The 14203-nt window shown below is 58.0% G+C and overlaps 1 protein-coding gene across 1 annotated transcript in view; it reads left to right on the forward strand.

Moving 5' to 3' along the window:
- Positions 1–14203, forward strand: part of CAPN5 (calpain 5) — a 57569-nt gene that overhangs the window by 15852 nt on the left and 27514 nt on the right. Inside the window, exons 2-3 of the mRNA XM_008020222.3 lie at positions 1756–1955; positions 10962–11093. Coding sequence (XP_008018413.2) covers positions 1791–1955; positions 10962–11093 — 297 coding nt within the window. The 5' untranslated portion in view covers positions 1756–1790. The remainder of the gene's footprint in view (positions 1–1755; positions 1956–10961; positions 11094–14203) is intronic.

The following is a 14203-nucleotide window of genomic DNA, read 5'->3' on the forward strand; positions in this document are numbered from 1 at the left end:
GATGCTCCTTGGTGACTGTGCCAGAAGCCTGAAGCCCGGGAGCTGGCTCTGTGGGCTCCTCTCTCTCCCTTAGGCCTCCAAGGCAGGGAGAATGGGTGGGAGGGGGCAGGGCTGCTGGCCTCCCTAGACAGAGGGGCAGCCAGAGAAGTTAAGTGGTTGGCCTGAGGTCACACAGCTGCCCCAGTACGGATGTGGGGGCAGAAGGTGAAATGGCTTCAGGTGCAGGTGCAGAGCAGGGGACAACTGCTGTCAGCTCCCTTGGCAGGTGGGGGGGACAATGGCCCCCCTCCCTCCCTGCTGTCCATCTGTGCCCGTGCTCACTACCCGAACTCGCCTCTTTCCCTTCCTGTCTCTCCCTTCCCTATTTCCCTCCACGTGAGGCCCCAGTGAGGCCCCAGCTCAGCCACGGTGTGTGGGGAGACCCTGAGTGAGAGCGGTAGGGTCACACAGCCAAGGCGGTGGTACTGAAGTCAGAGGATCTGGGTCCCTGTCCAGACACCAGGTTTCCGGAGGAGCTTGGGCAGGTCACCTCACCTCACTGAGCCTCAGTTGTATTTTGTGAAAGCTGGCAGCTGTGTGCCCACTGGCACTGTTGGCAGGCAGTACACACGCACATCTGGCCAGGGAAAAGGGGTGTCTCTTGGGACCACCAGGTGTCTCAGCCCCTTCCGCCTCACTCCTCTTCCCACTGGCGTGCTCGGCAAGCTCCTCAGCCTTCAGTTAATGGGTTCACTCCTTCCAGGAGGTGCAGCAGCGCTGCATAGTTCCCATCACTGAGCCGAGAAAACGGGCCCAGAGAGTTCACATGACCTGTCCGGCGTCACCCAGCAGGAGCCGGGGCTGGCACTCACTCGGTCTTGCTCTCAGATGTCGCTCCCGCAGCCAGCCTACCTTGCCCTGGTTTCCATCAGGGCTGGGCTGGAAATTGTGGCCTTTACCCCAAAAGGGTTGCACTGTTACCCTGGGCAGGCCCCAGGAAGAGGAGATCGGGCGCTGTGGGGCCGCACCGCAGCCCAGATGGAGTTTGAGGGATGGGGTGGGGGGGGGGTCATAAATGGGGTGGTCACTCAGGCGCTTGGCTGTCTGAGCATGTCTCAGCGCACCTGATATGCAGGCCCTGGCAGCCACTGTTCCTTGCCCTGCCCTGCCCTCTACCCACACCAGGGCCCCTGGGGAATGGAGGGAGGGTTAAGGAGCCATGGGCCTGCTCTCTACGGAATTGGAGGCATCTATTCCGAGGTGCTGTGAGGAAGGCAGCATGGTGCGGGGAGGACCGGAGAGAATGAATGAATGATGCCAAGAGGGGTACCTGGGGCAAGGTTTTCCCACACCAGACAGAAATGTGCCACTCTCTAGAGGAGGGGAGGGAAACCCAGAGGCACACGCTGCTTTCCTGTGGGAGGCACAGGAGCTGCCAGGGCTGGCCACTGGTCTGATTCTGTCTGAGGAGGTATACGGAAGGCTGGTCAAAGGAATGCAGCGAGGTGGGTGCGGTCTGGGCCAGGCCTGAGCTCTGAGTGGCCTGCGGGCCTGGTACCGCCTCTGAGCTTCAGAAACGAGAGAATCCAGTCTGTGAAGGCAGGCTGGTCGGTGCCTGTCCCGCTCTGCCGTATACCAGCTGTGTGACCTTTGATAGGCTCCACGCCTCTCTGAGCCTTCCTTGCCTGTACCATGGGGCTGATGATGTCCACTTCACAGGGCACAGCAGGGACCCAGGGACTCCACGAGTGACGGTCTTCTTGCCCTCCTGTCCAGGTGTTCCCCCTTCCCTCCCTGAGGCAGCAACCACCATGTTCTCGTGCGTGAAGCCCTATGAGGACCAGAACTACTCGGCCCTGAGGCGGGACTGCCTGCGCAGGAAGGTGCTCTTCGAGGACCCCCTCTTCCCTGCCACTGACGACTCGCTCTACTATAAGGGCACGCCAGGGCCCACTGTCAGGTGGAAGCGGCCCAAGGTCAGTGTCTGGTCCCAGCTGGAGCTGGGTGAGCAGGCCTAGGCCCACCCACACGGCTGGGTCTGCAGGGACATTGGAGTGGCGGGAGGAGGCATCCTTAGCCCCAGGCTGCTGAGAAAGTGAGGGTGCTGAAACGGTGAGATGTGATCTGGATGGGGAGCTCGGAGAGTGGGCTGTAATCCTGTGCCCACCACTGGATTGGTTGAGGCCCAGCCAGGCCTTCATCCCTCTCAGGGCCTCCACTTCCTCACAGGAAAAACGGGGCAGTAACCTCAGCCCCATTGAGGGTCATTTTTGGAATAAAAATGGGGTGATGTGGATATGACCGTTTTTAGTAAAATGTAGACTGACATCCAAATGTAAGGAATTTGCTTTCCTGGTTGTTATCATCATGATTTTGAAATAGTCATTTGTGGTAGAAATGAAAAGTATTTATTATGATGATTAATCAATAATAATAATAGTAAAAAAAATAGTAGTACCTACCTCATAGGGTGGTTGTGAGAATTAAAAGAGGTAATGCATGCCAAATTCCACACACAGCCTGGCAGCCAGTACGGGACCATGGCTATTGATAATGATGACCAGGTGGCATCTCTCCGACTGCTTCTCTTGGTCCCTGAGGCTAGAGTGTGTTACACAGAAATGTTTGGCCTTGTGGTGTGATTTCATCCCCATGAACCCCGATTCCTGGGTGTGAGGGTAGGCTGGGGAGGGGTTCGCTGCTTGTCTGTGGGTCCTACAGAGTGGGGTCCCTGGTGGCCTGGGTGGAGGGGAAGCGGCTGGAGGTTACTGCGCAGGCCCCTCCTTGGCCTCCAGGGCTGTGCTGGTGACACTGTGAGGGCCATCCCCTCATAGTGCAGGAGACCGTGCTGTCTCAAGGATGCTCAGGGCCGGAGGAGGCTGTGACTCCCACAGCCCAGTAATCAGAGGAGGCGTCTTGGAGGTGAAGGGTGATGAGGCTTTTGCCCGAAGGGCCGGGTGGGAAAAGGCAGAGGGAATAGAAACTCACAGGTCGGAGCCCCTCAGGCTCCTGTGGGCCTGCGGAGGGCCGTGCCCGGGATGGCAGATCTGGGGCCAAGATGCTCAACCTTGCTCTGTGGGTAGGGAGGTCCCTCTGAGGCAAAGGCTTTCAGCAGCCTGTGATAGGGTCAGATTTGCATTTTCCAAAGTTCCCTGTGATCCCCTGGGCTTTTTGGGAAAATGAAATGTAGTTTTCTAGTTTCCCTCCCAGGCTATGATCTCGAGTCCCTTCTGACTGAAAATACCCTGGGACTCTTGAGAGGCAGAGAAACTGAGGCCAAGAGAGGAAGGTACATGTCCTAGATCTCCCATGAGCTGCTAGCAGGGGTAGGTGAGGACCCAGGAGCCTTGCCTCCCTGCATCCCACCTTCCTGACACCAGATAAAGGGCCCCTGGTGCCCTTGACCTCAGTCCCAAGAGCTGTAACAGACCCTCTGGCCCTGTACTGACTCTCTGGAAGGCCCAGGAGCCTCCTGGCCTGGCCACAAGAGTTCTGCCTCTCGGGCCCCCTCTCCCACGCCTTCCTCTCTTCCTTTGTCAAGTAGGTGGAGAGGGAGCTGGCCTCAAAGGGCCTTTGTGAGGCCTTGGCTGCGGCGGGGAGGGCTGGGCACTCGAGGTCTTCACCCTCCTCCCACTCCATCGCCTGGCTGCCCCCATCCTGACTCCCTCCTGCCCTCTGGCCATTGCCCGGATGGACTGGAAAGAGGCTGGTAAGGCCTGGCGGGAGCGGGCTGGGCCTGCCTCAGTGAAAGGAGGAGACGCCAGATTGGCCCACTTGGTACTCTCCCGCTGCGTGAACCAGGGGAGTCAGCTGCCCTTTCTGAGCCCCTTTCCTTGCGGGTTCAGGAGCCCTGCCACACCTCCTCCTCTCGTTGCCTTCTTTGCTGGCTCACTCGGTGTCCTGCCCTTTCCAGACACGCAGAGCTGCCCTGTCCTGGATGTGGGGGCAGGTGGCAGAGAACATATGGTGGCTGGTGTTCAGAGAGCTGTGTGAGTGGAGCCCATGGGGCAGCATCAATAGGGACTCAGACCAGGCTGTGGTGGATGGTCCATGGCACTGCCTGGATTTCCTAAACCGTGTGTGTAGGCACTGCCTACTGGCTGGCAACAGGTGTGCAGGACAGGCAGCCCCTGCCCCACTAATGGGATGGGAGGTTGTGGAGCAGGAAGTCAAGCAGTCTTGGCTCAGCAGTGAGGCAGGCCCAGCCCAGTGGGTTATTAGTAACGCCCAGCTGCCCAGCTGCTCGCCAGTGAGAGGGAACTTTGGCCTCAGGCAGCCTGTTTTGTTTTGATGAAGTCTTACCTGTGACCGCCTGTTTACAAGTGGGAAGCGGTGCTGCATGCATGCCTGTCCATCCCCTCCAGCTTCTTCTCTGAGTTGGTCCTTTTTTTTCCAGACGGAGTCTCGCTCTGTCGCCCAGGCTGGAGTACAGTGGCGCGATCTCGTCTCACTGCAAGCTCCGCCTCCCGGGTTCATGCCATTCTCCTGCCTCAGCCTCCCGAATAACTGGGACTACAGGTGCCCGCCACTATGCCCAGCTAATTTTTTGTATTTTTATTAGAGACGGGGTTTCACCATGTTAGCCAGGATGGTCTCGATCTCCTGACCTTTTGATCCATCTGCCTTGGCCTCCCAAAGTGCTGGGATTACAGGCGTGAGCCACTGCGCCCGGCTGAGTTGGTCCTTATAGTGGCTGCTCTGTTCTTGGAGGATCTCCTCAACCAGGCTCCCAGCCTCCCTGCCTCTCAGATGGAATGCCGAGGCTAGTTTTTGAGCCAGAATGAACTTGACTCCAGCCTTGGCCCTACGTCACTAGAAGTGTGACCTTGAACAAGTCACTCCTACTTGGGCCTCAGTTTCCTCATCTGTAATTGGGGAAGGATAATTCTTGCTGGTCACAGTTTCTGGAAGCTGAAATGACTTGAGGTATTTGTGGTGTCATACACATGGGAGACAGGTGACAAACTGGTTCCCCTCTCTTGCTCGTCTTCTCCTTGGCAACCCTGTGTTGGAGACCTAGAACCACCCTGGCTGGGACATCCCATCTCCTATTGACTCTGCAGGTGGGACCAGGCCTTGTCCTCTTGGGTGCTGACCTGGGCACTTGCCTTGAACCCACACCCTTTGCCCACAGGCTCGCTATGTTTTTGTTCTTTCCAGTACAGTGGTCATTCACCGGCCCCTCACAGGCCTGGCTGAGGAGATGCGTGGAGAATGGGGACTGTCCCCAGGCCTGGGAGCTCAGGGTGTGCTTTCTCCTCGCTCAGGGCTAGGGCCCTGGTAGGCGGCCTCCTGTCACCACTGTGGGAGCAGCATCTCCTCATCCAGTGCGCTGTCTCTCCCACATCTGGGTATGAGCCTGGAGGGCCTTTGGTGGAATGCAGAGGGGACAAGGGGTGGGGGTCCAATGAACAGACGCCAGTTTGGAACCTCCAGAATTCCCCCGGGGCAGTCTCGGGGGCCCCAGCCCCAGCCCAGTCCCTGGGACTCTTATCCATCAAGCCATTTCCTGGAGATGGCCCTACTCCTGGGCTCCCTGAACATAAGGCCTTTTCATGCCACAGAACAGGCAGTTTGCAGCAAGGCCTGGCAGCACGGGGAGGCGGGGGCAACTGCCCAGGAATGACCCCCTTCTGGGCATGTGCTCAGAGATGGGGTTCAGTGGGGTCAGGGAGAGCTTTCAGAGGCCTTGAAGGGTGGGGACCGCCATGGAGGAGAAGGAGATAGGGCTGGGGGAGGGCAAGTCTTCTGCAGAGGGGATGGGCCGTAGGCTACAGCTCCTTTTCCAGTTCCAGATGGAAGTCCCACGTCCTTCCCGGACCTGTTTCCCACTGTCTAGTTCATTCCTTATCTGATCCTAGATTCCAGGAGGGAGGTGACTGGGGTGAAGCTGGATGGACAAAGAGTGGGGGAGGAGGACAGATGTGGAGGGAGCCTCTGCAGGTACAGCTCAGGTGCCATGGATCCAGTCTGCTGCCTTGTCTTGCCTTGTACACTAGGACTAGAAACCGGAATTTCTTGTTGTGTCACGAAGGGAGAAGGGAGGTGGGCTGGGCTGTGGCCTGTCAGGTGAAGCTGGTCTAACTGGCTGGGAGGGGCTGAGCAGGGGAGCGGTGACTGCAGGTGCAAAAGGCTGTCCTAGAGCTGTGTTGACTGGAGAAATGGTCAACCTCCAGCCCTCAGGGGCAGCCCCGTACAGCCCAATCCTGTGCACCGCTTTGTCCCCCCTCCCTCCCAGGGACCTGTCCGCAGCCCCAGCGGAACCTGCCAAGCTTTGCTAAGCCTGAAAGTTGGCAAAGTCAGGCCTGGGCCCTGCTTAGGAGCTCACAGGCTGGTGGTGGGGACCCTAAGGAAACCCAGCGAGTGTGCACAGGGATGGAAGGGAGCACAGGTGGTTGGGCACCTGAGGACCGCTTTGGAGGCAGCATCTGCCTCAGGACACTTCGGGTTTCCATTTACCTCCTGAATCTTCCTGCTTACCAGCACTCTCCATGCCTGCTCTGCCAGCATCACTGCCTCCAGGCGGCTTCCTCTGATTTATCTCTGGCTCCTGTTGTCACAGCCCTGCTCACATGGAGGTTCAGGGCCTGGCTCCTTCTCAAGGTCCCTGCCTGTGGGCAGAGACCTTCCCTCACTTACTCTATGACCTATGTCCAGCCAGTGGCCCAGGAAAAGCGGAAGGACAAACACTGGACTTGAGAAGCCTGGCCCCATGGTGGCAGGGGTGAGGGCCTGGGCATCCCAAACCCCTTGGTCTCATTGCTATCCAGTGAGATACCCCCTAATCTGGGTTAGGACAGGTGCAGGGAGACAGGTGAAGGAAGGATGGCTTTGTCACCCATAAAACCTAGCCCACCTGAGACCAGCCTGGACAACATGGTGAAACCCTGTCTCTACTAAAAATAGAAAAATTAGCTGGGTGTGGTGGCAGGCGCCTATAGTCCCAGCTACTCTAGAGGCTGAGGCAGGAGAATTGTTTGAACCCAGGAGGCGGAGGTTGCAGTGAGCCAAGATCGTGCCACTGCACTCCAGCCTGGGCGACAGGGCAAGACTCCATCTAAAAAACAAACAAACAAACAAACAAACCTAGTCTACCTGGAGACTGCAGCCAGACCGCCCGAATTTGAATCTCAGTTCACCTCTTCTTGTGTGGCTCTGAGCAAGTGACTTAATCTTTCTGTGCCTTGGTTTCCTCATCCGTAAAAAGGGGATGCCAACTGTGCCCACTCACAGGGTTGTTTTGCACGGTGCCTGCCACGTAGCAGGTGCCCAGTCATCATGAGATATTTCTACTATTGTTCCTTTACAGGTGCCCCAAGGTGGCCCCTGGATTCCAGAGCAGACTCCAGGTGCCACCAACCTCAGGTGGCGTCTCTTGGTGAGAGCTGGTGACCCTGAGCCTCTCCTGGCAGTGGGAACATGCCTGGCTGTCTTCTGCTCTGTCTGCTCCTTCCCAGGCTGCACAATTGCTCCCAGGTCCCTGCTCTTCCACAGCAAGTCAGGGTGATGGAATCTGGGAATTGAGACTCCCGAGCTCCGTCTGTCTCTCAAGGACTGGAGAAGTGTCTGGGGCCAGAGCCCTGTTCTGGGGCCCAGATCTGGTTGGATCTGCACCTCAGGTCTGCCCCAGCTGTGGTGCTCAGTGTGGGGAGACCGTGGTTGGGAGCCCAGCAGACCTAGGGCGTCCCATCGGATTGGCCCACTTACTTGCCTTGTTATCTTGGACATCACTGCCCTGTCCTGGGCTCACCCTCCTCCTCTGTGGGATGGGGCAGTCGTGTGTCTGTCTTAGGACACCGGCTGGGAGAATCTGAAGTGGAGGGACACCTGAGTCACTTCCTGCCATAGACCCTGGTAATGGTAGGTGGTAGCTGTTTCTCTTCCCAGGGATGTAGCTGGGGTTCTCTGTATATGGAAGCCCCTCTCCCTTCCCCGTCTTGCCTGCCCTCCTGGCCTCAGGGAACAGAAGCTAAGTCATAGCTCCCTCTGGCTCAGAGGATGGGCTGGTTATGGGGTGTGGGCCAGGGCTGGGAGGGAAGATAGGAGGGCAGCGGGGAGGGGAGGCGAGTCCCTTCTTCCTGCCTGTGCTTCCTGAGGGGGTGCCCTTGGGAATGGATGAGAGCAGGTAGCCTCACTGGGTTTCCTAGACCTGTGCTCTGCAGAAGCCGCCGTGCAGGTTGGCCCTGGGGCACCCTGTGGTGCCAACTGGAAGGAGGGGCCAGGTCTCAGGAGCTGCTCATGCCCTTGGGGGCATTCTAGCCTTTTCTCTGACCCTCTAAAACTGGTTATTCTGGGCAGAGGTGACAGGCAGGGTCCCCATCTTGGTGGGAACTAGGGGCCCTCTGCCCCATTTTCCCTTGCCACTGCTCTGCTCCGCCATCTGTAGAGTCCCTACACAACCCTGCAGGGATGGTCATTTATCTCGTCTGCATGGGTGAGGCCCAAAGTTGCACAGCCAGTAGACAGGGAGCAGACATTCAAATTCTGTCTTCCTGCCTCTTCCGCCCTCTGCTGGCCGCCTGTGGTAGGATCACAGAAGCTCTTGGGATGGAACTAGTTCGGGCGTGCCCGTTGGAGTGGAGGCAGGCAGAGGGCTGCTGCCATCTGCCCGTGATGTGTGGCCAGGGCATGGTATTCAACCTCCTGGGCCTCAGTTTCCTCATCTGTAAAAGGGAACTATTGCCTACCTCTCAGTGCCATGGTGAGGATGGATTGTGGTGCTAGCAGGATGCCTGGTGCATGAAAGGCATGTCTCAGTGTTTGCCTGTCCCCACCCTCCACCGTACCCACAACCCCTGGGGAGCAGTGGCTTCCTCAGCTCGGTGAGGCAATGGGAGAGGAGGAGGGGCCTGCTCTGTTCCCTGGGCCAGGGCTAGGGATCAGGCCAGGCCCCACCCCTAGCTCAGGCCTTGGGGCGGGGTGATTACAGCTCGGGGAACACAGGGTGAGCTGACCCTTCCTGGTTGCATCTCTTGGTGCTGGAGCTACCCATGGTGGTCTGGGCATAGCTTCCTAGCACCTGAACATTGAAGGAGACTTTCATTCGCTTTGGGTCAGGCCCTGGGCTTAGTACTTTACATACACTGATTTCTCCTCGCAAAGTAGAAATTATTGGCCATGCACGTTGGCTCAAGCCTGTCATCCCAGCACTTTGGGAGGCTGAGGTGGGAAGATTGCTTGAGCTCAGGAGTTTGAGACCAGCCTGGGCAACATAGTAAGACCTCATCTCTACAAAAAATTTAAGAGTTAGCTGAGTGTGGTGGTGTGGACCTACAGTCCCAGTTATTCGTGAGGCTTAGGCCAGAGGATCGCTTGAGCCTAGGAGGTTGAGGCTGCAGTGAGCTGTGATTGTGACTGCACTCCAGTTTGGGTGACAGATGAGACCATGTCTCAAAAAAAGAAAAAAAAAACAAAAACCGAAATCCAACAACATAAAGAAATCGTTGTTCCTACTTTGTAAATCAGAAAGCCGAGGCGCAGAGAGCTCGCCAGACTGCCGAGTGAGGAGCTGGAATTCAGTCTCCAGTCCGAAACCAAAGCCCATGCTTTTGCCTTTCACAGCACTGCCTCAGGGGCCTTTTAAGGAAAATACCCCCACCGCAGGAAGAGGTGGAAAACCCGAGCCAGAGCTTCTTGGGCAGCATCAGGTGCAGAGGGCAGCTGGTACTGGAGCCCCCCTGGGACAGGGGCAGGTGCAGAGGGCAACTGGTACTGGAGCCCCCCTGGGCTGCCTCTCTCTTGGCAGGCAGGGCAAGGGGCTTCCAGAAATTAGGAAGTGCTGGGCCTGAGAGCAGCCAATTGCTCATGGATCATTCCCTGGTCAGTGGCTGCCCTGGCCGGATTCCCTGGCTATGTCTCATGGAGCAGCCTCTTGGGCCATGCCCGCCGGTCTCTGTAGAAAATAAAAATGGAGGCTGGGTGCGGTGGCTTATGCTTGTAATCCCAGCACTTTGGGAGGCCGAGGTGGGCAGATCACCTTAGGTCAGGAGTTTGAGACCAGCCTGGCCAACATGGAGAAACCGTGTCTCTACTAAAAATATAAATATTAGCTGGGGATGGTGGTGGGCCCCTGTAATCCCAGCTACTTGGGAGGCTGAGGCAGGAGAATCGCTTGAACCCAGGAGGTGGAGGTTGCAGAGAGCCGAGATTGCGCCACTGTACTCAATGCACTCCAGACCCCAGCCTGGGCAAAAGTGCGAGACTGTGTCAGAAAAGAAAAGAACAGAGGAGGGGAGGAGAGCGGAGGGGAGGGGAGGGGAGGAGAGCGGAGGGGAGGGGAGGGGAGGGGACGAAGTTTTTACTCCACTTGAGTTTTTGTTCCACTTGAGCATTTGCTTGCTGTGTGCCTTTGACAAGTCACAGTCCCTCTCTGAACCTCCATTCCTCACCCATACAATGGAATGACAACTCCTCGCTCCTTGGGCGGCATGAGGATCAGATATGAGACTGTACGAGTCAAGTGCCTTGCGGGGCCTGGCCCACTGCTCCCCACTGGCCCCTCACTTTGTACTCCCCACATGGGATTTGGGTGTTTGCCCCATGCCTGCACTCCCACCCCACTTAATCCTGCTGGGCCCCTGTGGGCTGGCGGGGGTGGGCACTCAGGCTGCTGGTGCTGGAGACAGAAGGGAACAGAGCTTTTGCTGGTTAGGGAGGGGCGCAGCGGGCAGAAGGAAGGCAGTGCCCTGGGTCTGGCGCTCTGACGTCTTCCCACAGGTTCTTCATCAGCAAATCTTTAGCAGAGGAGTCCTCTCCAGCCAGGAAGGGGAGAGGGATCCCAGGCAGGACCACGGGGTGAGGGGCAAGCAGGAAGCAGATGGGCCACATGGGGCCCCGAGTCTGTGGTGGTAGGCAGGTGACTCTCCATGCTCACGGTCACACAGCAAGTCTGTCTGTCATGTCTGTGTCTGCCATGTCCTCTGCCATGGGGGGCATCCGCATGCTCCTCAGCCCCTCACGCTCTCTCCTCACCGTCTCTGCAGGACATTTGCGAGGACCCCCGCCTCTTTGTGGATGGCATCAGCTCCCACGACCTGCACCAGGGCCAGGTGGGCAACTGCTGGTTTGTGGCAGCCTGCTCATCACTTGCCTCCCGGGAGTCGCTGTGGCAAAAGGTGAGGCCTGGGGCGGGGTGGGGCAGGGTGCTGGGGGGTGTGAACGCAGCCTGCGGCTCTCACTGCCAGACAGGCGGAACCTGAACGTGGCAGATGAGACTTTCAAAAGCCTGTGCCAGGGATGGGGTGGGGGACCCCAGTTCTGGCCGAGCGTCAGAATTGCCATCTCTCACCCTCCAGCTGGGCAGGCACTGGGAATCTGTGGGGCTCCCAAGGTCATTCTGATATGTTCTCCCCGTCCCCACTGTTGGGGACACTTGGTGGATTAACACGCACCTGTGAAATGTGGAAGCTGTGTGCATCACATTTAGTGTGCAGCGTACACCTCTGGTGGGGCTCAAGAGACCCCTGACAGACACAGACCTGCTGTGTGACTCGGCTGGTTGCTGTCCTCCTCTGGGCCTGACTTTTCCCAGTTGTTGAGCAAGGGTGGGTTGGCGATCCCCAGCGTCACGACTCCCGGTTCCAAGCTCTGGTGTTCTGGACTAGGGCCAAAGGGTTTGCGTTGGAAAGAATGGGCTCTGGTCCTGCAACCCGACCGCCTATCCCAGCACTTGGCAGCGGGGCCTTAGCTTCAGTGCACAGGAGGCAGGGAGACCAGAGTGGAGGCAGACCCTGGCTTCCTGAAGAATTAGTGTCAGGGACTGCAGGGAGACTCTGGTCATGGCCCCTTGCTCACCCCTGCCCTTCTGCCATCCCTTGGGAGGGGCTGGCAGTGGGGCTGAGGGGCACTGGACACCTGCATCTCCCAGGCTTGGCAGTGAGCCTCAGCGCTTGGTAGCTTTGGAGCTGGCCTCAGGTGACTCATCAGCAAAATCAGGACAATCGGAGTGGCTGTCTCTTGGGGAGTGGTGAGGGTGAGACCAGATGCTGCACTCAACGAGCCTTGTGTGGCGTGGTGCTTGGCCAAAGGTGGCTGTGCCTACCAGTGTTATGATAATGAATATCATAGAACATACAGGTAAGGTACTCCTGTGCAAGACTGAGATTTTCCTCATTCTCTGAGGTATCCCTTGGCCATCAGAGGGAGCAGTGCCCTTGGGCGAGGCTGAGACTCTGATAGGTGTCTTGCTCTTGAGTCTGCAGAACGGGGGTGTAACCTTTCAAAGCCACTCCAGGGTGGGCATCCCTGAGGCCTAGCCCCAATGGTCCTGCAGGGTGGGAGCCCTGCCTGCTATAGGGCCCCTGGGGCCTTGGCAGAGGCCATGGTTGCAGCATGTGGATGTGGGTATTCATGGGGCACCTGAGCCAGGAGGGCTTCCGAGAGCCACCCGTTGGCTCATTTTAGTTCTACGCCTGAAGGCCCACAGAGGGCTGGAGCCTGGTTCTGTGCTCTGGGTGTTGGGCTGGTCCTCACTTTCCAGCTTCCAGGCTCCCACCCCCTTCTCTGAGCCCAGAACAAGGTCCCCCTGCCTTAGAGCCCAGGCCGTGCTAGATGAGGGCTCAGTCAGGGGCTGAAGGGGCACATGGGCATCCTGTAGGGCTGTCCCCACCTCCCACCTTGCCCTGTAATTGCCTGTTTTATCTTTCACCTCCCCCATGAGGTGAGCTCCCCACAGGCAGAATTGGCCCAACGTATATGTCCCTGCTGAGGCCACCAGGGACGTGGAGTAGAGAAGGCTCAGGAGAGTTTTGGGAGCCGAGCTCCTTTCCAAATTGTTGGACTCAGCTGCCACCCAGCAGCCCCATGGTCGGCCTTGCTGTCCCAGACCTCCCAGGGCCTTGTGGCTCTGGGCTTCACTCCACCGGGTCCTCTCCTGGGGAGGCCATCCGTCTGGCCATTTGTAGGTGGAAGCCTGTGTGTTCTGCCCTGGGCTTGGCCCCAAGCGGTTCCTGGTGCAGCTCTGCCTCTTACCAGTGAAGAGCGGGCCCAGGACTGCAGGCAGGAGGCCCGTGTTTATCTGTGGGCCAAAGGTGCCTATTGCAGGGGGTTGGGGCACCTGGCCTGGCTGGTCTGCGAGGCTGCCAGGGCCAAGAGGCTGATCTACAGCAGCTTGGGTCCCAGGGAGGCCAGGGCGGGTCTGGGCGCTCCTGGCTAATTGCGCTTTGCCTCCTGTGCTGCTGTGGTGCTAGCCCATGGATCCCAGAAGGAGGCTCAGGGCCCTGCGGAGCTCATTACTGTACCTTCCCTCCCTCGTCCCTGCTGACTGGGCTCTGTTTGTTGTCACCCCTCACTTTCTGGGCCTGTTGCCCTGCAGGGCCTCCTTGTTTTCTCCATGGAAGGGCAGTGGGGGTGCTGCCCAGCCTGAGCTGCACCCCTGCCCTCCCCACCTCACACTTGGGGATTCTGAGCCTCAGACACACTGAGCATCACACCCTCGACACATATGCCCCCAACACACCTCCCCCACAGGAAGCCACCCTTACCCCTCACAGGATTGGAAGCCAGCCTGAACTGGATCTGATGCCGGCTGGGTCCGCTGCTAGCTGTTTTTGTCCTCAGTGTAAATTGACCTTTCCAGCGCCTAGGGTTGTGGAGGATTAAAGGGGCCAGAGGAAGGCAAACCCTTGCCTTTCACACTCTCTGCACTTGTTAAATTCCCTCCCCTGCCCCCTTCCAGATGCCCCACCTGCTTCTCTGTTCTGCCAGACATCTCTTAGCCTCGTGCCCTGATCCTACGGGGTCCCTGATGGGGTCATTTTAGCTTCCCTGACTTGATGGTACATTCCCTGAGGGCAGGGCAGTGGACTTCAGGTGACCAGGTTTTAGGAACTTGAAATCAGGATGCAACAGTTTGGTTGAACATTTGCCATTGGTCCTGGCCTGGCCTAAGCCAAGGTCAGCTGTGAGCTCACCTCTCTGGAGCCTGGGGCAGCCCCGGGCACAGGGGCAGACCTGATGCCTGCTCTGAGCCACAGGGCCAGGCCTGGGCCCAGGGGGAGTCAGGCAGCTCGTGGTTAAAAAAAAAAAAAAGCACAGAAGTGACCAGAGTCCCAGTCGAATGCCTGATTGTCTCTAGGAGAGAGTGCTGGGGTGAGCAACCCTGGGTGGGGCCTGGGAGAGGCCAGTGAGAGCATTTAAAAATGCCTCCCACTCTGTCCCTGACCCGGTTATATTAGCAGTTCCTGCTCTTTAGTTACCAAGCAGTTCCCTTAGCACACATGGATGG

This window comes from Chlorocebus sabaeus, chromosome 1 (assembly GCF_047675955.1).
Source record: "Chlorocebus sabaeus isolate Y175 chromosome 1, mChlSab1.0.hap1, whole genome shotgun sequence".
NCBI lineage: Eukaryota > Metazoa > Chordata > Mammalia > Primates > Cercopithecidae > Chlorocebus > Chlorocebus sabaeus.